Consider the following 23887-nt stretch of genomic DNA (forward strand, 5'->3'; position numbering starts at 1 on the left):
TAAGCCCACGATGGAATGGTGCATCTGACTGTAGGGGTAGATGTTCAAAACGCATCACGATGGGGCCCACACAGCTCGACCTCATGGGACTGACTCGTGAGGTCGAGCGCATTGTGTGTGTGTGTGTATATATATATGCCATTTGCTAATACACAATCAATTAATGATTGGATCAAAATTCTTTGCATCATCTCATTTCAAAGACTTGCTAACTTACTTCATATAGTGTTACAATACGTTCTACATACATTTTTTGTGTTGAGCTACTTACTGGCACTCTGTGGCACGAAATGATAGACATAATCTCATTTGAGGACGTGAACAAAAAAATTGAAGCATATCAAAAACTTGAATGAACTATGCTATTAAAATTGATGGTTGAAAACTTCTTGAAAGCCAACTATCAAATAAGTATAATCTTGTAAACCATGAAAGTTTTAAATCAAATTGGTATTTATGTTTTTACTCCACTCCCCTTTATGGGCCCTTATGAACCAGTTGAATAACAAATGAATATGGGCCGTTAGAAGATTTCAACCATGGATGTTATTTTTGTCAATGCTTCCTATGGCTTAGTTGAGCTTCCCATATGGTTCAATTTTTGGCTCATTCACTAAAATCAGCTTATAAAATAGATGGATGGTGTGGATACGACACATACATCATGGTAAGACCACACCACAAAAAAGTGTCCAGGATAAAGACGTCTACCATTGAACCTTCTTTGGACCATGATAGTTACATGCCATCCAAACCGTTCATAAGGGCCTTCTTCGGTCCATGATAGTTATATACCATCCAAACCGTCCATTAGGTGACTCGGGATCTCAAAGAACGAAAACGATATCAGCTTGATTGAAAACTTCTGCATTCCGAGAAGTTTTTAACGGTGGGTGTTCAATCCTCGGTGTTATGTATAGTGTGGTCCACTGCATCTTTGGATCCGCTCGCGTATAGGCTCATAACCTACTGGGCAATTCGCGTACGCCTCTCGCGCTGGTGTCTGGCGCGTCTTGAAATACCATTCCTTGTCCTGGCTTCTCCCCGTAAGTCCGTAACCGCGAAAAGCTTACGCTCTCTTCCGTACGCAGAGACAGAGCTGTTGTGTTTTTCAGACGGAAAATGGATTCCACAAACAGCAATGCTCTGGTCGTGCACCATCTTCTCTCTCTCTCTCTCTCTCTCTCTCTATCCTTCTTTTTTTTTTTCTTTTTTTTTTTTTTCTTCTTCATTCTTACGGGTATTTTGCAGAAATCGAGCTTTCTAACGATTGGGGAGTGCCTCTGCGCTGCATGCATACCGTTCATCGCCATAGTAGAAGCTCTTATCTTCGCCTTCACCGATTGCTTCGAGCAACGCCCCCATAAATCCAGAAACCGTTTGAAGGAAATGGCTGAGCTCGCCAAGGACTCCCCATGTCTGCCCAAACCCCTCTTTTTCTTTCTTTCCTCTTCTTTCTGGAAACCCTTTTTTCCTCAATTTCGATGTTTTTGCAGTCACCGTCAACGAGATCGAGGCCTTGTATGAGCTGTTCAAGAAGCTGAGTAGCTCCATTATCGACGACGACAGCATACATAAGGTAAGTTCCTCTCGTGGGGCCCAGTACTCCTCTTTTCTTCTTCTGATTTCTCGAAGCTTCTGTTTGCGGTCGGGCTACGGATAGGATTGCCGGTTTTCTCTCATCTTCAATGCGGACTCGTACACATGTTGTGAGGCGAATTGCGTGGTAAAAATCTTTTAGCGGGGACATGCACGTGTCGGCGATCCATGATCCAGACCGTTGATCAGATGGATCTTGACTTGGATAGACCATCCGGCCGAACTACCCTAGAGTGTAAGCTCTTAGCCATCGAATATTTGATCATTTGACCATCAAATGCAAATCCTTGCTGTGGATCGTGTATTGACAGTCCCTGACACCCCGTTTGTCCAAAGTACTCAAGGCTTAAGGTTGATGCAGTGCATCTCCTTGGCACGAGGTTCATATAATTACTCTTTACAACCACAGCGTGCATGTCTCCGTTATTCTGTGTAGGGATTTTTGTGCTCCGTCTAAGATTTGTTTAGGTCCATTTGGATTGTAAGTTGTTTTTTCCTTAAGCTACTTATGTTATTAGTAACATATTTTGGTTTTTATTTATTTAGCTGATAAGTATGTTTGATAAATAGTATGCCGATCAGTCAAAAAAGTAGAAAACCATTTTTTTTTTTCCAAATATCTCTTCAAGTTCATGTATGGTCCGCCTTTAATATCCATCGTCCATCATGTGAGGCTAACTTTTGATGTGGACCGTTCATTGTGTTAGGCCCACCTTGGATGTGAGCCATTCATCATTAGAGGCCGACCTTTGATGTGGACCACCCATAATGTGGGGCCCACCTTGATGTGGGTCATCCATCGTGTGGGGCTCACCGTCAATGTTAATTGGCCATCGTGTGGGGTCCAGCTTCAATGTCCACCACTCATCATGTAGAGCCCACTTTGATGTGGACCATCCATTGTGTGGGTCCCACCTTAAAACTGGGATGTCCATCATGTGGGGCCCACCTTGGATGTGTGCTGTTCATCATTAGGCGCCAATCTTTGGATGTAGATCGTCCATTATGTGAAGCCCACCTTGTTGTGGGCCACCCATCGTGTGAGGCCCATCATCAATGTTAATTGTCCATCGCGTGGGGCCTACCTTCAATGTCAATTGCCCACCATGTAGAGCCCACTTTGATGTGGGCCCCACCTTCAATGTCCATTGGACATCATGTAGAGCCCACTTTGATGTGGACTGTTCATCGTGTGGGCCCCACTTTTGAAGTGGGTCGTCCATCATGCATTGGATGTGGGCTAGTCATCATTATGCAAGGAGGCCCGAGTCTTTTAATTAGGCAGCATAATCCAATCAGGCAGGTATGCAAAAACTATTAGCTAGCTATATAACAGAATCTCATTAGATTTTTCTTATTTATTTAGCATAAGGGGACATAACGGTCATTATGCCTCCTATAATGTTTTTTTTCCTCAAATTTTTTTTAAAAAAAATGTGGGATAAAAATTCCAAATATTTAGAGGATTCCTAATTTAAAAAAAAAAAAAACCATGCTTGTGATGGCATGACAGTCTACTCGTTGGTGAGAATGTTGACTTGCGTGACAATGTAGGATTAACTACAAAACTCTTATATTTAATTTCCTAAATATCTAATATTAATGATAAATATATTAGCATCAATATAATGCTAAAATAGCTTACGTTTGCAAGGTACTTTACGGTATTAATTTAATACCTACCTCACGTACATCAGGCTAAATTTAACACCAGAAGTGGGATCAGCAGGTGTGTCATCATCATCACCGCCATGATCATCCATCTTAGTTTTGCTGTTGGTCGCACTCTTTTGTTGGACTTGGGTCAAATCTACACCTCACTCTGGGTAACTCTCTTGTTACGTTGCACGTGTCACTGGGTTGCCCACCTTGACTCCTTCATTGTCCTCTTTTACCTGTTTCCCTGTGTTCCAATGAATGTAGAAGTGAATCCTCATCATAAATATTGTCCAAGTTTATTGGACATAAGTCGCTTCATCAGAAAATTTGCCACACGCTTGCAATCCGCAATCTTAACTTTACATTGTAGTGCATGTATACGAGTCCATACAATGTCTTACTTTGCAATCTATTCCTATTTTTCGAATGGATGAGTGCAAAACAACTCCAGTTTCTCTCACATTTAGAGGAAGAAGTTTTGGCTTAAAACTTTGATCTCAATTGTTTTGAGAGCCTTCGCACTCTCTCCAAAATACACCCACCAATCAGCTGAAATTGTTTAATTCACCGCCTGTTGTGCAATAATATCCAGAAGTTGCCCTGGCAAAGTCCATGTATTTGCAATTTGTTCAATGCCCTTATTTGTTTATCTAAGCCACACATAAGAAGCAAAGATCTCACTTAGCTCTCTCTGATGCTTGTATAAACTTTTAAGGGATATAAAGTTCATCGCAAATTTAGTCGTTGTAAGCCAAAGTAATTTTCTCCCATCCATGACTTCCTCATTATGGCAACTAGTTGTTTATGGTTGTAGATGAATGACGTTACTTGTCTTTCCCTTTCAACTAATACTGCGATACTCTTCTTCTTTCAAATATCTTCTAATATGAGATTGATGAAATGTGCAACACATGTTAACCAAAATATATGTGGCCTCTTCACATCAACATTCTTCCCTCAAACTTTTATGTTGTTTCGTTATTGGTCACAATTTCAACACGTTCTCCTCTCCAATCTCATCCATTATCTATTCCATTAGGGTAAGAATATAGCCAACATTTTTCATTGCATCCAATGCATCAATTGATTTGTAAAATGCCATTCTCAAGTGACAGGATACTATGGAGTTGATCATGTGACATTTGGTTGGGGTAGTCCTACCATTGTACATTATCGTCCATCCTCTGGTTTACCATATTGGTCTAAAGGTAGCCACATATGCCTTCACATCTTGATACTCAGCTTTTGTCCATTTCTCCCTAATATCCTTAGCCATGGGTCCCTTAACTCCTTTGCTTGCTTCCATCGCTTATCGATTACCACTTGCCGGTACAGGAAGTTGGCAATATTTGAGGGTATGTTGACATGTATGAATAGCTTAGTTGTTACCTTATCCTGCTTCTTAATGGTAGTTATAGTTCACATTTGCTTAATCTTCTTCTATTTTGTCATCTCGTTTCAAAATAGAACTAGATCACATGTGGGTCTCCCAAGCTCCACCACATCCACATAATCACCCATGGGGGGCCCATAATCCACCAAACCTATCCTCACAATCGCACTCCCCCTTCACGTATGGACCCCTTCCTCTAAACATGCATCGACAATCTTCTTCTTTAAGAACAGTGTGCATGCTTTTTCTCCTAGCCATTGTAACTTCCCGATCTAAATCTTCATCAATTTAAATCTTTATCAGAGTCTACATTCTCCTTATCACCAATGCTTCTATAATCAGAACCAAACACCTCTTGTGGGGCCGCATCAAGAGCAACCTACTTTTTTTGCAAGACAACTCTTTTTTCCTTTGATTCTCCTAAATTTTGATGCATCAGGTTCATTATCTCTCTTGGCATGTTGTCGCACCTCACGATTCAGCTCTTTTGATGTACCAAATGTTGTTTAAGTCATTTGATTCCACCAATTATCACGCAACTACAATGGTTGCATTTCATTTGGTGCCTAATACTACCCACCCTCTCACAATGTTATCATCCAACATCCTCACTTATTTTTTTATAACATATCATCACTTCTTTATTGGCCAACCATTTTCGTCCTATTAAAGACTAAAGTCTAAACGAAAGTGTAAAGTGCTCATGTAAAGTCTAAATACTAAAGTAAACCCTAAACAAGAATGAATCAAGCACCTCACCAGCCCAAAATTTAGATATATAACCACTATTCATCTAGAAATTAAAAAGATATGAAAGGAAATAATATCAATAATCCAAAATCAATATATGATTACGTATATCTACTTATCCTATATCAATTGGAACCATCCATAACCGAAAAAATAATCTTTTTTTTTTTTTTTTTCTAAATATGAAAATAGTAAAAAAAGAAAATGGTATCAATAATCCAAAATCAACACATGGTTATGTACATCTCTACTAATCCTATATTTATTGGAACTACTCATACCCAACATCAAAAAAAAAAAAAAATTCCTTTTTCCATTTTTCGGAAATAGGCAAGATTCATACCAAAAAAGAAAATTTTTAAAAATGAAATGATATCAACAATCTAAAATCAACACATGGTTATGTACACCTATTAATCTTACATCAATTGGAACCATTCATACCCAACATCAATAAGAAAATAATCTATTTTTTCATTTTTGAGAAATAAGCCAAATTCATCCGAAAATAGAAAAAATTAAAAGAAAATAAATGATATCAATAAGCCAAAATCAACACATGGTTATGTACATCTTACTAATCCTACATCAATTGGAAACATTCATATCCAACATCAATAAAAATAAAAATAAAAATAAAACGTATTTTTTTTCAAAATTTCGGAAATAAGCAAAATTCATTCAAAAATAGATGAATTAAAAAAGAGAGAGGAAATGATATCATTAATCCAAAATCAATACATGGTCATGTACATCTAGTAATCCTACATTAATTGGAACCATTCATACCCTCAATTAAATTTTTTCTATTTTCCAGAAAAAAGGCAAAATTCATCTGAAAGTAGAAAAAATTAAAAAGGGAAACGATATCAATAATCCAAAATCGTCACATGTTTATGTACATCTACTAAATCTACATCAATTGAAACCATTCATACTTAACATCAATGAATTTTTTATTATTTTTTTATTTTTTTCATTTTTTAGAAATAGGCAAAATTCACTGGAAGATAGAAGAAAATAAATATAGTAGGAAATGATATTAATAATCCAAAATCAATAAATGTTTATGTACATATATTAATCCTAATCACTTGGAACCATTTATACCTAACATCAATAACAAAAATAATTTCTTTCTCCATTTTTCATAAATAGGCAAAATTCATCCAAAAATAGAGTAATTAAAAAATAAAAGAAAATGATATCAATAATCCAAAATCAACAAACGTTTATGTACATCTGCTAATCATACACCAATTGGAACCATCCATACCTAGCATCAATAAAAATATAATTTTTTCAATTTTCAAGAATAGGCAAAATTTTGAAATAGGTAAAAATAAAATTTTTAAAAAAAAAAAAGGAAAAGAAAAGGAAATGGTATCAATAATCCAAAATCAACACATTTTTATATACATCTCTACTAATCTGACATCAATTTGAACCATCCATACCCAAGATCAATAACAATATAATTTTATTTTTTTATTTTTCCAATTTTTAGGAATAGGCAAAATTTTAAAATAGGAAAAAAAAGAAAAAAAGAAAAAAGAAGAAGAAAAGGAAATGGTATCAATAATCCAAAATCAACACATTTTTATGTGCATCTCTACTAATCCTACATCAATTAGAACCATTCATACCCAACATCAATAAAAAGAAATTCTATACTTCAGAAATATGCAAAATTCATCCAAAAATAGAAAAAAATAATAATTAGAAAATGATATCAATAATCCAAAATCAACACATGGATAAGTACATCTACTAATCTTACATCAATCAGAATCATTCATACCCAACATCAATAAAAAATAATTTTTTGGTTTTTTTTTTTTTCAAACAGTAATTAAAAAATTAAAATTTTTTTAAAAATATCACTAATTCGGCTACAAATATACCAAGATATGGTTGTTTTGATGATTGAATCTCCATACAATTCATTTCCAACAAATAAATAAATAAATAACGCACGCATACCTATTTTTTCGAATTTCCCCCAAAATAGCCCCTGGTGCTTCAATTCACCCAAATCACTTGATCGAAATGTTTTAATCCAAAATAACTAGTCAATAGTGGTTGAAATTTGCATAAAAACAGTTTAGGAAGAATTAGAAATCGAATGAAGTGGGAAAAAATGCCAAAAATCCGATTTTTATAGGAAAAAAGGGTTGTTTTTTGACCGTTACGGCGCTCGCAACAGCTGTTATGGTAACATTTTTCGAGAGATCGCTGTTACGACTCCATATTGCATAATGGTGTCCACTGTTTCCATGACATAATGGCTGATATGGCCGTTTCATTGCCAATATGGCACCTTGATTTAGCATCTTTCTTTGATTAGTCTTGTATTTTTGTAATAAATCCTTAATTTTCAAAGAAACTAAGAAACTGTCCTTGTACATCCAAGAAGTCTATTAAAGGGCATCACATGAGTATTCTCAAGGCACTTCTGAATTCAAAAAAAATTCCAGACTTATTCTCTATTTTAGTTGTGATTTTTGTGTTAAGCTTAGCTTAAAGGTGCCTATGTTGGGCGGATCCTTCCCCATTCAATTGGCTGTGTCAGGCTGTGCCACTAGTCAACTACAATTCCACTTTGAAAAAAAAAGAAAGAAAGAAAGAAAGAAAGAAAAACATTAAGCTCTTTAAGTCCCATTCGCTTGATGTACCTCGAATAAATCTCTTGCAGTAAACTTCGTTATAGGTCAACTAACATATCTATGGTGGGAATGTGGTTGAGCTAATTTGTCCATATTTCACTTTTCCTGACACAATAATGCTATATCTCAATGTTGTTTAACTTCTTGATTTCTTTTAGTGTCCGACATCCTTCACAACTTCTACAAACAATGCATTGATCCTTCACAACTTCTATAAACAATGTATTGTCGGTCCTTACAAATTGAGAACCTTCATAATTGGGATGACATCCGAGGCTCTTAAGAATCTTTTGATCCACACACTTTCTCAAACCACATTACACCATGTATGCTTCCATGGTATAGGGCAATAGAAGACTGTTTCCTGCCGAACCATGCAACGACACTTCCATTCAATCCAGAGTTAGACTAACTTTCATCCAGATCATCTCCCCATGAGGCATCAAAATAGGCTACCATCCTTCGATCCGTTTCTAGATATCATAGCATAAATTCCTTTATGCTTCTAGGACAAGTGAATATTCTTTGGACATCTTCCCAATGCATGGCTTGAGTTGCTTGTTGTCAACTCACGAGGTTCACAACGCAGCAAACATTAGGATGAGTGCACAAGATTGCATACATAAGGTTGTCTACTGTGGTGGCAAAAGAGCACCAATGACATCTGCACATTTAGTTTGGAGTGCTCATCTATTGTGGCCTCAACAAATTTGCATGATGTATCGGGAATTACTCTCAGATCTTCTCAACATGCAAGACTTGGGCATATTCTCAAAAACTTCTTAGAATGGTCTTTCCAGGATGAAATTTACCTGTTCGAGATCTTCATCTCAAAATTCAATGGGAGCAGACAAGCTGTCTTGCTCAGTTGCTCATACAACCTCTGCTGATGTAACTTTGCTTGAATCCAAATGGCCCCTGAATGTGTGTATTGTCCTTGTGCAGGGGTCATGCTAATCTTCTCCATATCTAGATATATTGGTCAATAACAACATTTCAATATCATTCTCATTAAGCAAGGATACCATCAATGTAAAATGACAATATCAGAAACCTCATTTCATATTGCCTAATGCATATATAGTGGTCTACTTCTGATGTGTAAAACTTGAATGAGGCGATGGCTTCAATGAATTTCATGCTCTCTTACCTGAAAGATTGTTTCAGCGCTTATATGGACTTTAGAGTCAACAAAGCTTGACTCTTCTTGAATGGCCCCATTAAAATCCAAGGATAAAGTGATGCAACTACACGGCGGACCAAAAATGGGAGTTGAAACAAGAAGATTGGTGACATTCTCTAATCAACCATGCATTCAGTAGATGAGTCTTTTTACTCTACAGATCAAACGACAAAGGATGGGGATTTCTTTCTTCTCTTCTCTCTTTTCTTTATTCTCTTCTCCTCTCTCCATTCTTCTCTTTCTTCTCCTCTCTTTATATTCTCCCTGACCCTCTCACTCTCTCTTGTTTCCCCCTGCTGCTGGGGATACTGTTGAGAGAGGGAGTGGAAGAAGTATGTGAGAGTGGGGTAGGTGGAGTTACACATGGATCCACTTAAAAATGAGTTCATCTCATTTTAGTTAATATTAACTTTATTAAAGATTCCATACATTGTTGGTCATCAGGATATTTTAATACCTACCAAAACAATTCATCTCTAACACATCATCATGATTTACTAAAATTAGATGATCTCATTTTTAAGTGGTTATCAAACAGGCCATTAGGTGCCGAATTGCTCAAATTTGATGCCAGTGTGGTTCTTTTTATTGTTTATAAACTTGAAAACTTTGGTGTCAGTTGCAATTGTTTGATGAGCTGACACTATGTTGTGACTCTTTTGTAGAACAACGTTGTACTTCCCCTTTTATAAATTCTGCTAGATCGATTATAAAAAAAAGTAAAGGAAAAATATTATTAAAACCAAACCGAATATAGGAGTACCGCAAAGTTTTCTGCTGTATGACTGTTGTTTATCATGAAGAACGGATCCCGTGTCAACCTACAGCATACGGTCTGAATTACCATTGTATCCATTCTGTCCAGTATTGATACAGTTGGGGTGTGCCTTGCTGTGGATGGGCAATGAGAACTCTCTGTTTCACCACAACCTATCTATCCATCAATTGGATTGATTAAAGCAAAAATATGGCCAACTGCCGATATACGATGGCAAAATGTCTGGTGATCAGATGGCTGTGATTCTTCTATGGAGGACATTTACTGTCTGTCACCTGTCCACCTAGGGCCAACTGGATGAACAATCTAGGTAACTGATAGATGGTCCCCACCTGCATGGAATGCTTGGATCAAATGAAAGGCTGGAAATTGAGGCCGAGGATTATGTAGTTCCGAGGTTTATGAAATAGCCTAAAATGGGAAAAGTTAATCTGCTGCGGTTTAAGCATGAAAATGTAATGATTCTTTCAAGGTTGCTAGTTTTTAACGTCACTAATCAACAGTTAAAGACCTCAGATATTGCTCTTTGAAATGCCAACTGCTCATTGCTAATGTTACACCACTCCCATCACTTCGTAGGCTATTTATTAGGAAGCAGATGCTAGAGAAAAATTTCTACTAGGAACCAGTTCTCATGAGAACCTGTTAGAACCCTTTGAGAACTCATCCCAGGTCATGTGTCACGATATCAATCCATCCACTAAATGTGTCACCTTGTTAAACCTCTAGGGCCCAGAAATCAGCCTGATCCAAAAATCAGGTGTGCTGCAACAGAGTGCGACGGACTCTAACCCTTGATTTTCACCGAGGCCCACCTAAGTTGCAAAAGATATGATTTTTTCGTTGACCCTTCATCCAAGCCAGATGAAGGGTCTGTATGGCCTGGATTGCATATACACATCACGTGTGATGAATTCTCAAAAGGTTCTCATGACAACCGGTTCCTGGGAAAAAAAATTCTCACAGATCCTATTTGTCTTTTTGACAATGCTTTCATCTGTTCTTTGGTAGGAAGAACTTCAACTGGCACTATTCAAGACTCCATCTGGCGAGAACTTAATTCTGGATAGAGTAAAAATATCAACTTATATCCTAATTTTTTTTCCTGTTTTATTGTCTTTTATCATTGGCTTCTGTCAATCAGTACTACTGACACAAACATAGATATATAGTATCTTCTTATTTTAGGTCATTTTGTCCTTCAATAACTTCAATTGTTCAGTACACTTACATTTATTTATTTATTTGTGCATTTCGTTTGATGGTTAGTTACAAGCTTACGGATCTGTTACACAAGATGTCTATGGGCAAGCTCGTAGCTTTTTAAATTTATTTATTTATTCATTTATTATTTTTCTAGGGGTGTGCCAGGCCCATGCAGTAGTGCAACGCATGGGGGACATATGAGGGCCCCAGCAGCAAGCTACTGTGGTAGGCTCTTCCTCACGGGAAATTAATTTAATATCATGTGACCCGATGGGCCACGTATCAGATATTAAACTGATAATAACAGATACTACACTTGATCGTAACTTATTCTTCCTTTTTCCCTCAGAATTTGCGATGCCATAATTTTAGTTGAAGTATCCTTCTCTGCTTCAATCAGATTATTTGATGTGTTCTTTAAACCTTTGTTTGCACTTTACAGCTTTTTAATCTTTTTGATGAAAAGAAAAATGGTGCTATAGAATTTGATGAGTTTATCCATGCACTCAGTGTCTTCCATCCTTGTGCACCTATGGAGGATAAAATTGACTGTGAGTTTTTTTCTTTTCTTTTCTTTCTTTTTTCTTTTCTTCCTCTTCTTCCTCTTCTTTTTGGTTATTTGCATATCTACATTCTCACAACATCTCTTATTTTCCTTTGGATTTCTGCAGTTGCATTTAGGCTGTATGATCTGAGTGAAACAGGGTATATAGAGCGCGAAGAAGTGAGTGACATGCAAACTGGGACTTGTTATGGTCTCCTTGAAATTCTAACATGAAGTAGAGTCTAGCCATCACACATACATATACATACACTTACAAATAAATAAACACAGACTCGTGTGTGATATGTGTCTATGTATATGTATTTAGAATTGATGCCATCTTTTAGATTTGTAGTTGATACAATTCACAGACAGTATATTATCTTCTAGCATGTTTATTTGTTGATTTTGGCGTTGAAACAGCCATGCTTCTTGCTCATTTTTGTCAAACACATTAAAGGTTCAGCATGGTGTTGGTACTGCTACATGTATAGTTCCCATATAGTGTACCGTAACCTTAAGGATTTTACTTTTCAAAAAAGAAAGAAAGGGGGGAAAAAGCCTTGAAGTTATTTTTCCTTGGCAGCCATTGCCACATTTTCAGTCGGACCTTCTACCTCCATCTGATATGCTTGGTACATGTTTGACACTTCAGATACTTCTGCATCTTCATGCTAGAAAGTATTCATTTTTCCAATGAAATCCCATACGAGGGCATTTCACTTCTTGAGTCACCTAGCAAAAGATAGGCTATAGCTCAATTCTTCTAATTATTATCGACAACTACTAATATGTCATGACAATTACCAGTTTTGCTTTCAGAACTTTGAATTATTTTGCAACAGCTGCAACTGATATGTGGTCTGTGGCAGCTGTATTTTGTAATGAAGTTGCTAACTGATTTTGGAAGTATCCACCAATTATGCTTTTTTTTTTTTTCTTACTGCAGAAAAAAAAAAGAGCCTAATTCTCCTACTGGTATGTGTGAAATGTACATCTCCGTGTATCACTTTTCACTTGTATCCAAAAGATGTTGCAATTCACCCTGGAAATTGGTCTCTCTCAGTTTTAGTCCCATATTTTTCACAATCAGAGTTTCAAATGCATCTAAAAAATGTCTAGCTTCAACCCTCACTTAAAAGCTGGAAAACAAAGTGCATGTGCCTTGTTGTGGCAGTCGAGTGCCATGCTTGAATATTGCTCATACTTGCAAACATGTATGTTGCCATCCAATTATGAAAGCCCTTTCATCAATGGAGAATCAATCACCACAGTCCATGCTTGCTCCAGTGGGTGAAGTTTGTCCCCAATTATACATGGCAGGTCTTATGGTTTCATAACTGCTTTCATGGAGCTTTTCCCTGGATTTGGCATGATCTTTCTAATCAGATGCTGCTCCTGCTTCAAACTGCGCTTCAAAATCGTACATCTGCTCCTGTTGCCAAGCTGTTTACACTTGCTAACATTTTGAAGCAGATGCTTCCCCGATCTCTACCCAGATCTTTTAACACTTTTCTTCATGCTTCGTGCAACTATAAATTTGAATAATCATGTTATCCATCATGCATGTTGGGCTTCAACAACCGATAGGTTAAGGATTTTCAAAATACATGCATGAACTACAAGTAAATTGCGCAGAAATGTGAAACCACTCAGGGTTCATACAGTAACCAGGTTTAGCATTGCTTATGCCATGTGTTTTCTTGTCCAAAGGTACCCCCAAGAGGTGAATGAAACCAATGTGCTTTGGTGAAGGCCAATCGATTATCTTAACTTGCATGCATGTTAAATGATCATTGCCACATGGTTTGCAAGGCATGGTGTTTAATTTCATGCTTGCAACAGTATGTGAAGTTTTCTTGTGAACACTATGAAAACCCTTTATGGAACATAGAACAGTTGCCTAACATGTTATCATGCAAAGATTTGTCCAAGAATCTGTTCTTCTAGTCTGCGAGGACACTTTCAATGGAAGCTGTTTCTTTTATTCTTTTGTAGTTTCCAGTGCCAAGTCTTGTAGTTCAGCACCCTGATTGTATCAAGAAATGCTTTTGGACTTGTTAAACATGTTCTCCTAGTAAGGTTCTTATTGATTACACATCGACAAGCAAACTTTTCTACATTCATATTGGCGCTTCTTGTGTCTTTCTTTTCTCAAAATTTAATTTTATTACATTTGATCCGAGAGAGGTCCATGTGTCTGTGTTTTTATGAGCTTCAGTAGAGCACAATTTTACTTTGTTATTGTATTTGACTGCTTCTGTGCCCTTCTTTTCTCTAGATTCATTTTTTAAAACATTTGATACAGGAAAAAGGTCCATGCCTACGCACCTTAAGAGTTCTGTAGAGCACACATAATTTTATCCTGTTGTTTTATTTTGATAGGTTAAGCGTAAATATGTTGAAATCACTATTATGGATGGTATGGAAGACATTCTAGTGACAAATTAGATAGCTCAAACCACACCCCCCAAGTGGTCTCTTGATTATTTTTCTTTGTATCTTTATTTCATCAATGCTTCTGGGTTATTTCAGTAGTTTTTGCATTGTCATCTCATCTCCAGTCCATCTTATTTCTCCCTCTATTGATCTCCAAGCATAGTTGGATCTATATGTCATTAAAAACTTGTTCTTTTCAGGTTAAGCAGATGGTTATTGCTATTTTGATGGAATCAGACATGAATCTATCGGATGAGTTTCTTGACGCCATCATTGATAAGGTAAGGCTTTGTCCAAGTTTAGTCCTTTTTGCCTTCCTTCTTTAGTCTTTTGGAATGCTCTACTCTTATTGTCTATTCATTACATGGCAGACATTTGAAGATGCTGATACTGACAAGGATGGTAGAATCAGCAAAGAGGAATGGAGAGATTTTGTTGTTCAAAACCCCTCCCCTTTGAAGAACATGACTCTTCCTTATTTGAAGTATGCAATTCACTTTAATGTCATGATGTGCTCTTCATCACCCATAATTCGCCACAATTGAAATCTGCGTTCTTCTTCTATTTTTTAATTCATATTTAAGCATTTAGATTTATCTAGTTCTCTCAAAGAGACTAATCCCTGCGCGTCTAATTTTTCTTGTCACATGCAAGGGAATGTGTGCCATTGAGTACTAAATGACTTCAATAAATCATTGTAATCATCACGGGTCATCATTGTTGTCATCATCCATCATCATAACCTTGTTCCAACCACGAATTGTTATGGTTGTGTGACCAGGAAAGCGAATGTGAACCTTCTCCATTGACAATGTGTATCTTGATCATTGATATTGATGATCTTGACCGTAGATCATGATTACCATGGGTCATGTGTAGACATATTATTAATGTCGTAATTAATATGTGGGTTAGATTATGCATATATGAGAACATAGGTTAAAGGAGAGGGTTTCCTTTGATGTCCTTGGGAACTTGAGTTTAAGCACTAAGGCCACTGGCCTTTGAAAGAACATGACTCTTCCTTATTTGAAGTATGCAATTCACTTTAATGTCATGATGTGCTCTTCGCCACCAATAATTCGCTGCAACTGAAATCTTCGTTCTTCTTCTATTTATTTATTTTATTATTTATTATTATTATTTTTTTTAAATTCATATTTAAGCATTAGATTTATCTAGTTCTCTCAAAGAGATTAACCCTAGCTCTTCTCATTTTTCTTGTCACATGCAAGGGAATGTATGCCATTGGGTACTAAATGACTTCAATAAATCACCATAATCATCATGGGCAACCATTATTGTTATCATCCATCAGCATAGCCTTGTTCTAACTACAAATTGTTATGGTTGTGTGCTCGGGAAAGCAAATGCGAACCTTCTCCATTAACAATGTGTATCTTGACCATTGATATTGATGATCTTGACTGTAGATCATGATGACCATGGGTCCTATGCAGACATATTATTAGTGTTGTAATTAATATGTAGGTTACCTTACTTATATATGAGAACGTAGGTTAAAGAAGAGGTTTTCTTTTGTTGTCCTTGGGAACTTGAGTTTAAGCAGCCATTGGCCAAGGCAGAGTCATGTTATATGGATTTCAACACCCTGTTAGTCCATGACTACTTAGCAGGTTTTAGGAATTGGGATGATCGTGTGGTTATTCTTTGGTGGTCATCCTTTGTGAGGGAACCGATGATGAGTTGGGATGGAAGGTCCGCACAATCAGGTTCAAGACAAGTTGGTGCCTTTTACCAACCTTACATGAGAGTGCGAGTAAACCATAGATATGGGATCTTGTTATTAGACCCGTTGGATGCTTGCACTAGAGGGTCGATTGAAGTCTCTAGATTGTGATTCTCATCATGCCTGGACTAGATTGACTTGTGTATGTAGCAACTTTAGCTAATCCTCAAGACCCGAGGACGTATGTGGAGTTCAAGTTCTTGGTGTCATGTGCATTAGCTTACTACACAGGGTCAATTGCAGTGGTTCATATGTGGGTGTGGTTGGGTACATGTGTTAGGATCATGGTGTGTTGTAAAAGCCGTTATGGGACCGTAAAGGCCATTACATAAAGGTAACGGTAGCAACCGTTACAAGTTATAGGGTTATAAGGGCCATAACAACCGTTAAGGGAAAAAATATCCTGTAACCATCGTTAACGGCCCGTTATAGCCCTTATAAAAGTCATAACTGCCCCAAAATAGTCTTTTAATAGCCATATATAGGTTTTTCATATTTTTTTTTCAACGTTACAGGATAGATACATGATTTTCGGATTTTTCTTTTTCAATAATTAGAAAAAGAGATTGTAATGGTCATTACGAGGGCTGTAATGGCCGTTACGACCCGTATCGTAAGGGTAACAGTGGTGGCCGTTATGGCCATTGTTATCGTGACGGAATACCTTGATTGGGATATGGTTGAGGTTCATGTGATCCAACAAGGGATCCATTGGTTGCCTAGGAATACTCTTATAGCTTAGATATGGTAGATAGGAGTGTTTTTTTTTTTCTCGAAGGATTCATCCAGTGGTTTTTTAAGCTGGGTCTAACACTTAAATGGTTTTAAATGTTTTATCAAATGTTCTCAAATGTTGATCTTTTGTTTTAACCGTTAAAAATGTTTTAATTGCAATTGATGGAAATTCCAATGGTTGAGATCTCAGGGTTCACCCCTTGATTTGCATGAGAATTGGATCAAGGGTGGATGACCATGGTCAGTGGAAGGATTGGATCAATTTGGGTACATGGAAAAGGTAGGATTATAGACTTTAGATGTGGTAGGGCATACCAAAGTCTGTATGGTAGTGAAGCACCATAATTGGTGTCTCTCCCTGTAAATCAAACTCCTCTTCGTGGATAGATACTATGCCACAGGGATTAGGAGATAGAGCCTAGAGGTCTCCACCCCTTGGGCATCATGTGATCACTGGAGACAAAGAGAGAGAGAGAGAGAGAGAGAGAGAGAGAGAGAGAGGAACAAATGTGGACCCCACCGTTCCACGTGGGGTTCATATTTGGACAACCCTCGTGCATTCCATTAGCTTAAGAGAGAGAGAGAGAGAAGAACAAATGTGGACCCCACCGTTCCACGTGGGGTTCACATTTGGACAACCCTCGTGCATTCCATTAGCTTAAGAGAGAGAGAGAGAAGAACAAATGTGGACCCCACCGTTCCACGTGGTGTTCACATTTGGACAACTCTCGTGCATTCCATTAGCTTGCTCGAAAGGCTACATGTTGGCTTTCATCCTTTTCCATTTGGGATAGATTGGGGAGAGATCTTTCACTTTGAAGGAGCAGCATCAAATCTTCACTCATTCTTGGTAACTTGATGACCTATGGTCTAATTGAATGCCTGGCCCTTAATAGAGTGGAATGGCAGAACATGATTCATGTGGCTGACCCCAATTAATTGGGATAAGGCTTAGATGACGATGATGATTATGTTTTTCCTTTGTGGAAACTTCATGATATCTAGACGGGAATCCTTAGGGTTAACAAGTCAAAATCTGGTTTTTGAAGAGTTCTAGATTCCAATGAGCTTCGAAAACCCTAACACGAATCATGTCATGATTGCTGGTCAAAAGTTCAATGATTGGCTCCCTACTTGACATCAACCCCCCTTAATACGAGCTCTGGATCAGCCAGCCATCACTACCAGGTTAAGTTGTAAGAATGACAACAATAAATATCACAAAAAGACCATTAAATATTGGATTTGGTTTTTCACTTATTTGAGCCTAGCTAGACCATTGGAAATTATAACCAGGATTTGGTTCAGGATTTGGTTTCCTGGCACAATATAAGTAGGTGTTCAGCATGTTGGGATGGGGTTTGAGTCATGTTTTGATCTGGGGCTTGAGTCATATAAGGGAAGATTTTGGTTTTTCACATTTCATGCAAGAGGTTGGGGAAATGATTTGCGTGGGGAGAATTTTTCATTTCATAGGTTTCTTGTGGGTAGGTAGGCATTTGTGGTTTGGTTTTTGAAGATTTATGGATGTGGGGTTAGATTTTTGGGGATTACTAGGGACTTAAAATTGAAGGCTTTGGCAATAGTTAATCCAGTGTGGAGGAGGAAGAATGATAATCCATACATGGAGATGAAATGAGAAACATACAACTAGCATGCGAACCACTGATGGAATGTTAAAATCAATTCCTTTTGTTATGTCCAACAAGGTGAGAATGATTGATGTCCTGGAGGAACTACTGTAATGTGTTCCGAACAGATTTCTTGATTGACCTAGAAAATGTCCATAGGAATGAATTGGGCCGTCAGCCCTTTTACATACAATGACCAGATCTTGATGCTTCCATGCCGAAGCCTTCTCACATCCATTCCATGTCTCTATAACTTTTCATTGCTTCTAAGCCCTGATGGCACCCTCGAACTTTATCAGCCCATACAACTGATTTATCAGGCATGTCAGTGTGAACTTCATTAAAAGTAAAATAAATAAAACTTTTAATTTTAAAATTTTTAAATGTGTATCATATCCTTACATGTAATAGACTATTAGATAGCGGCATAACGCTTTACTGTAATCAGCCTATGTGATAGTCTATTACACAGTGCCTATAGGAGTTTTGTATTCTCATTGCCGATCCCAAGCCCGTATAAGGGAGGGTTATGTCAGGTTGGCAGCTGGTGTCTTACTTCGCGAAAACTCTCATCATGAATCCATACAATATTTATATGACAGGACCCTAGTTAGTTGGGATAACACTTTGATGATGGCGGTGGTGGTAGTGATTGTCCTTCGATATCACCCAAAAATGCAAGATTTATCCTTAACAGGAGTGAAAAGGAATGCTAATCTGACTAATGATTTATCTTCATGATCTTTCAGGGACATCTCTACAGTCTTCCCTAGTTTCATCTTCAACTCTGAGGTTGATTATTGAATATCAGAAGCCGTGTGGGAAAAGCTTAGGAGCTCCTTGAGAGGGGGAGCGAGCTTTAAAATTCCATTGGATAGCAGATTGGCCTTTACAGATGCATTGATCCTTGCTACCAGGAAACATCTATTGGAAATAATGCGCCCACACCTATCCTCCCGGCAGTCATGAATGAAGTGTGGATTTCGTGAATTGAAACCGGAGAAGTTCTGATTGCATTGAAGGCTTTTGTGCAGCGTACAGTAGACAGGTAAAATGCTTCTGTTCATTGTAAAATGATGTGCAGAATGCCTCTATCGTGATTCCTTTCATTGTACAGAGCTTCATAAGTGATAATCAAGCAATGTTTAGAATTATGATGGCCAGAGAAGTCTTCGGTATCCTTGAAGATATAAAAAATCTGGGATCTGGGCTGTTCATTTGGACGTTTGCCAATCCCACATAGGGGTGTCAACAGGCATGGTAAGGGCCGGGCCAAGCTCTGTCCAATTCCGCCTGCATTGTTTAACATAAGCCTATGATGGGCCAAAATAGTCCAGCCCAAGTCCAGCCCATAGAGAGACGCAGACCTATTTAAAGACGAGATTTCTTGTCAGACTTGTGTCAAGCATGTTATGTGCGTCCCCAGGACATGTCAGCACATGTTATTTTGTTGATTGAATTAGAATCTCATTTGAATAAATTGAATTTCTGTTACTTATATTTAGGAGTAATAACTTCATTTGAATAATTAGGTTGTTAGGAAATAATCGATAAATGATTAGCTCCGGTTGGAAAATCTAAAGAAAATCATTCTCTTTGACATTTATCTCTTTTTTTCTTCTTTATTTTTAAAATTTCTACATTATGATCCTACCAAATGGTGTTTACTTGATACAAAGTTGGATGAGATTGGCCTCTCGGTGAAATCATCCAATGAAAATTGATAGCCTTAAAAATAATGAAGGTTGTCATTCCGGACATCAAACGGTGCACGTCCTGCAAGATCCACTGCTAACCAAGGATGGATGGTCCATGTCAAGTTTTTTAAAATTAGACGGCCTGGATTCAACTGGTTGGGTTCATGTGGCAAAGCAATATCAATGCTACAACAACATTTCCGATGATGAAATGGTGCAACTCAGGTCCATTCATCTCGTCAGAGATGCGATTGAATGGCACCAGTAGGTCGAACAAACTCAGCTATCGAGACAAGGGATTACTCAGATGAGTCACTCGGTGTACACGAGTTGAACCGAGTCGAGCTTGGCTCGGCTTGGTTCTCAAGCCTGACTGGCCAGCTTGGCTCGGTTCGGTCAGAAGCTTCGGCCAGTTCAAGCCAAGATCGAGCCTGTGTGGCATTTTCACAAACACATGGAGTGCACTTTCAATTTCTTATTGTATGTAAAACAGCAGTAGCTGTTTACAGGTATTTCATCAAATACTTTGTAGGCAACATCAAAATTAGGAAAAAATGATATTTGTTTCATATACATACCTTTCTTGCTACCAGCCAACACTTCGTTGAGTCATTTCATCAAACACTTGGTGACCAACTTCAATATCAAAGTAATCAAATCATAGAGCTGGTTTGATCCGAGTTGAGTCGAGCTCGCACAAGCTTAAACTCAATTCGAAATTTTTTAGGACCTCAAATGAATCAGCTCGACTTGGCACAAGCTAACTCGGTCACTTCTAAATGGGGGAGTATGCTCCTTGATGTATGTGTTGTATGACAATGCTATCCATCAGTTTTTCCATCTCATTTTAGGGCATTATCCTAGAAAATAAAGCAATTCAAATCTCAAGTGGACTGTATAGTAGAGATTGAATGTCTACTGTTAGAAACTTCCCGAGGCAAAAAAGTTTCAGATCAAGCTGATATTTGCATTGTACCCCTCATTCATGTCCATGTGACCTTACCAACAGTTTTCATGCAAATAAATATTACAGTGGGCCTTAATGAGCTTTTAACCGTGGGTGTGCTATATCTACTACTTCCCGTGATGTAGTCCACTTGAGATTTAGATCCTACAGTAAGGGAACACCTACTACAGTGCTACCCGGGTAACACTTCATCCACTCCCCGTCAACGTCGGGTTACAACAGAAAAGTGATGGATTACTGAAGAATGGACCCACTTTTGGGAATTTAAAACCACTTTATACTTTTAGTTTCGAAACCTAGGAGGACCCTGTGATGACGAGGAATGTTAGGATTCTCTACCCCAGGCTTTGACACAATACTCAGGTTTTAAAATATGGCAAGTGCAATCCGCACCATTGCTGTGCAGCTCTATACCTTGGATTGACAAGTCCCAAAATTTTGTTAGAATTGAGGATCTTAGCCATCAATCTTGGCGTTTGTTGCAGTAGAATGCATACCGTTGTGGTGTTTCACTTCTCGACTGTCCATTTCTTCACCACATATAGAGAGGTTAGGATTATACCATGGAGGAGGCCCTAAGGACCTGGTGAATCCACTGTGGGACTTAATTAACCAGGGGTCTGGATTACCGAACCATGGGCCCCACTTGTCAAAACTGAAACCCGAGTGTACTGCACAAAGGCTCACATCAAGGATTCTAGTCAATGGCTCCTTGATTGATAAATGTCGTTTTATGGAAACTGATGGCCCATCACTTTCACCAATGGAACCTGGCGAATTAGATACAGGGATTATCTTATTCAGCAGACCAATCTTGGATGTGGATTGCATGGTGATCCTACCACCCCAAAGTCTATGTGGTGACCCATTGGTAGATGATTTAATCAGGCAATGTGGTGTTGTCGAAGATAAGCTTATTTGGTAAATGCCCAACTTTGAAACGTACTATGCAGCGGCACATGAATCAACCAAACCAATTTTTGTCATATCAAGTCAACAAAGAAGACAAATCTGGCTAATATTTAGGGGTGTACACAGGGTCGAACCAAGTTGAGCTGGCTTCAACTCAACTCGGCTCGGTCATCAGGCACACCAAGTTTGTGTCCGGCTCAGCTCAGTGATTGAGCCATCATGTCCAGCTTGACTTGGTTCGGTTAGCAGATCGGACTAGTTCTAGCCAAGGTCGAGCTAGGTGTAGGGACTAGGGTTGGTGGGTCGCTGGTTGAGCAAAGGCCAGAGAGAGAGAGAGGCTAGGTCATTAGGTTTGCTAGTCGAGCACGATGAGAGAGAGAGGGGCAGATAGCTAGGGTCAGGCGAGCAATTTTTTTTTTTACAAACAAAAGGAAAAGGGTAAAAAAGTTCAGAATTGTTTTTTTCTTTCTTTTTATACTATTTGACCGAGCTGATTCGAGTCGAGCCAAGTTCAAGCTACATAACGAATTGAGTTGAGTCAAGCTCGGGCTTATTTGAACTTGGCTCGAATTCAGTTTCGAGCTCTAAAACCCAGCTCGGCTCGAATCTGAAATCAGCTTCCCAAGCTAGCTTGATTCATGTACACCCCTATTAATATCTGTGTTTCAAACGAAGGGCTCGAATGCCAGCCGTCTTGGGCCCACCTTGCTGTATTTTCTGTATATCTACACCATTCATCTATTTTTCATCTTATTTTAGGACATGATTCCAAATCTTAAAACAGTGATGAATGACCATGGGACACAAAAGTTTGGACCACACCTCGGACGGTTACTGCAACTCGCGTTCTCTCCTGAGATGCTGATTGGACTCCTGCACTCGTCTAACACGTGGAAAATGTCAAAAGATGCTAAACATGGGATCCGATCCGATCCGTTCTTAGGAGATCCCATCACTGCAGAAACGAAATTGCAAAAATCCGGCTAATAGAATCATCAGAAGGCCATGTTGATGTTCTAATCATTAACTGAACCATTAAAATTAATTGATTAATGGTTTCAACTTGTGTGCACATGTGTCCCACCTGATGATCGTATTTTCTGGATTTTAGATGCCCCATCCAATGCATGCTGAGGATCGCCTGATGAGCGGGATGAGATCTTACACGTGTGAGGCATTGCAGTTTCAAAATGCACTCGAGCATATATCATATCAAAATTTATTCAGTCACGATCATCTGGTTGCAAAGGCAATGAAGTGGCTTGTCTGTCAAACGCAATGTAAGTAGCTTATCTGTCATCTGAAGTAATCCCATGTGAGCATCACATATCTACAAGCGCCGAACACAATGGCACGCACACGTGACACCCATGTAAGATCCATGAGATTCATCAGAAGGGACCCTCGGTTGGTGGACCTTGGCTTACAAAAATCAAGCCACTACACTCATCAGGTCCACTTTCTAGCCGTCTATCTTTACATCTTAGAGTGCCCACCTTTTTCGAATCGTGTGGTTCACTTTAGTTTTGAATCTGCTCATTTTTTGCCTATTTTCCTAACATGATCGGTAAAAATGAATTAACGGTGTAGATTTCTCACCAAAATCACAGGCCCACTTAGTTTCTTGTTGCAGAATTCTTGCCAAAGGCTTTCAAAGGCAAGCTGCTTATATTTAATAGGATTAGCCTCATTTGAATATTTGATTTTTTTTTTTGAAAATTATCTATAAATAATGTAGCTCTGGTTGGAAAATCTACGGAAAAATAATTCTCTTTGAGATTTATCTATTCTTTGGAAGTTGGGAAGAAATAAGAGATTATGAGATGAGAGAGGTGATGCTCCGCGGAAGTTGGGAAGACGTAGAGCTTATAACATGAGGGAGAGAGTGTTGGAGCCTTAGAAGATGGGGGCAATGGGATGGAGCCAGGAAGATGAGAGTACAAAGCAAGGGTGCAAGCAAAGGAGATCTTACTTCAAT

The 23887-nt window shown here is 38.3% G+C and overlaps 1 protein-coding gene and 1 pseudogene across 3 annotated transcripts; one reads left to right on the plus strand and one right to left on the minus strand.

The window, feature by feature from the left end:
• The first annotated feature begins 857 nt into the window (after positions 1 to 857).
• Positions 858 to 19831, plus strand: LOC131222748 (calcineurin B-like protein 9). 3 transcript variants are annotated; one of them, XR_009160174.1, is made up of 9 exons: positions 858 to 1149; positions 1252 to 1417; positions 1497 to 1579; positions 11040 to 11099; positions 11677 to 11785; positions 11906 to 11958; positions 13492 to 13622; positions 14418 to 14498; positions 14589 to 14625. XR_009160174.1 is itself a non-coding variant. In XM_058217925.1 (9 exons), the coding sequence occupies exons 1-9, from the start codon at positions 1123 to 1125 to the stop codon at positions 19135 to 19137; spliced, it is 747 nt and encodes a 248-aa protein (XP_058073908.1). In that variant the 5' UTR covers positions 882 to 1122; the 3' UTR covers positions 19138 to 19831. The 3 variants fall into 3 exon arrangements, 2 of the variants coding, with proteins under 2 accessions (XP_058073909.1, XP_058073908.1); XM_058217925.1 differs by lacking the exon at positions 13492 to 13622 and adding an exon at positions 19083 to 19831 and having other exon boundaries at positions 882 to 1149; positions 14589 to 14701; XM_058217926.1 differs by lacking the exons at positions 11040 to 11099; positions 13492 to 13622 and adding an exon at positions 19083 to 19831 and having other exon boundaries at positions 881 to 1149; positions 14589 to 14701.
• On the minus strand, positions 11386 to 11598 carry LOC131224410 (U2 spliceosomal RNA; annotated as a pseudogene).
• Positions 19832 to 23887: the final 4056 nt, after the last annotated feature.

The sequence above is a fragment of the Magnolia sinica genome, chromosome 13 (genome assembly GCF_029962835.1).
Source record: "Magnolia sinica isolate HGM2019 chromosome 13, MsV1, whole genome shotgun sequence".
In the NCBI taxonomy this organism is placed as follows: Eukaryota; Viridiplantae; Streptophyta; class Magnoliopsida; order Magnoliales; family Magnoliaceae; genus Magnolia; species Magnolia sinica.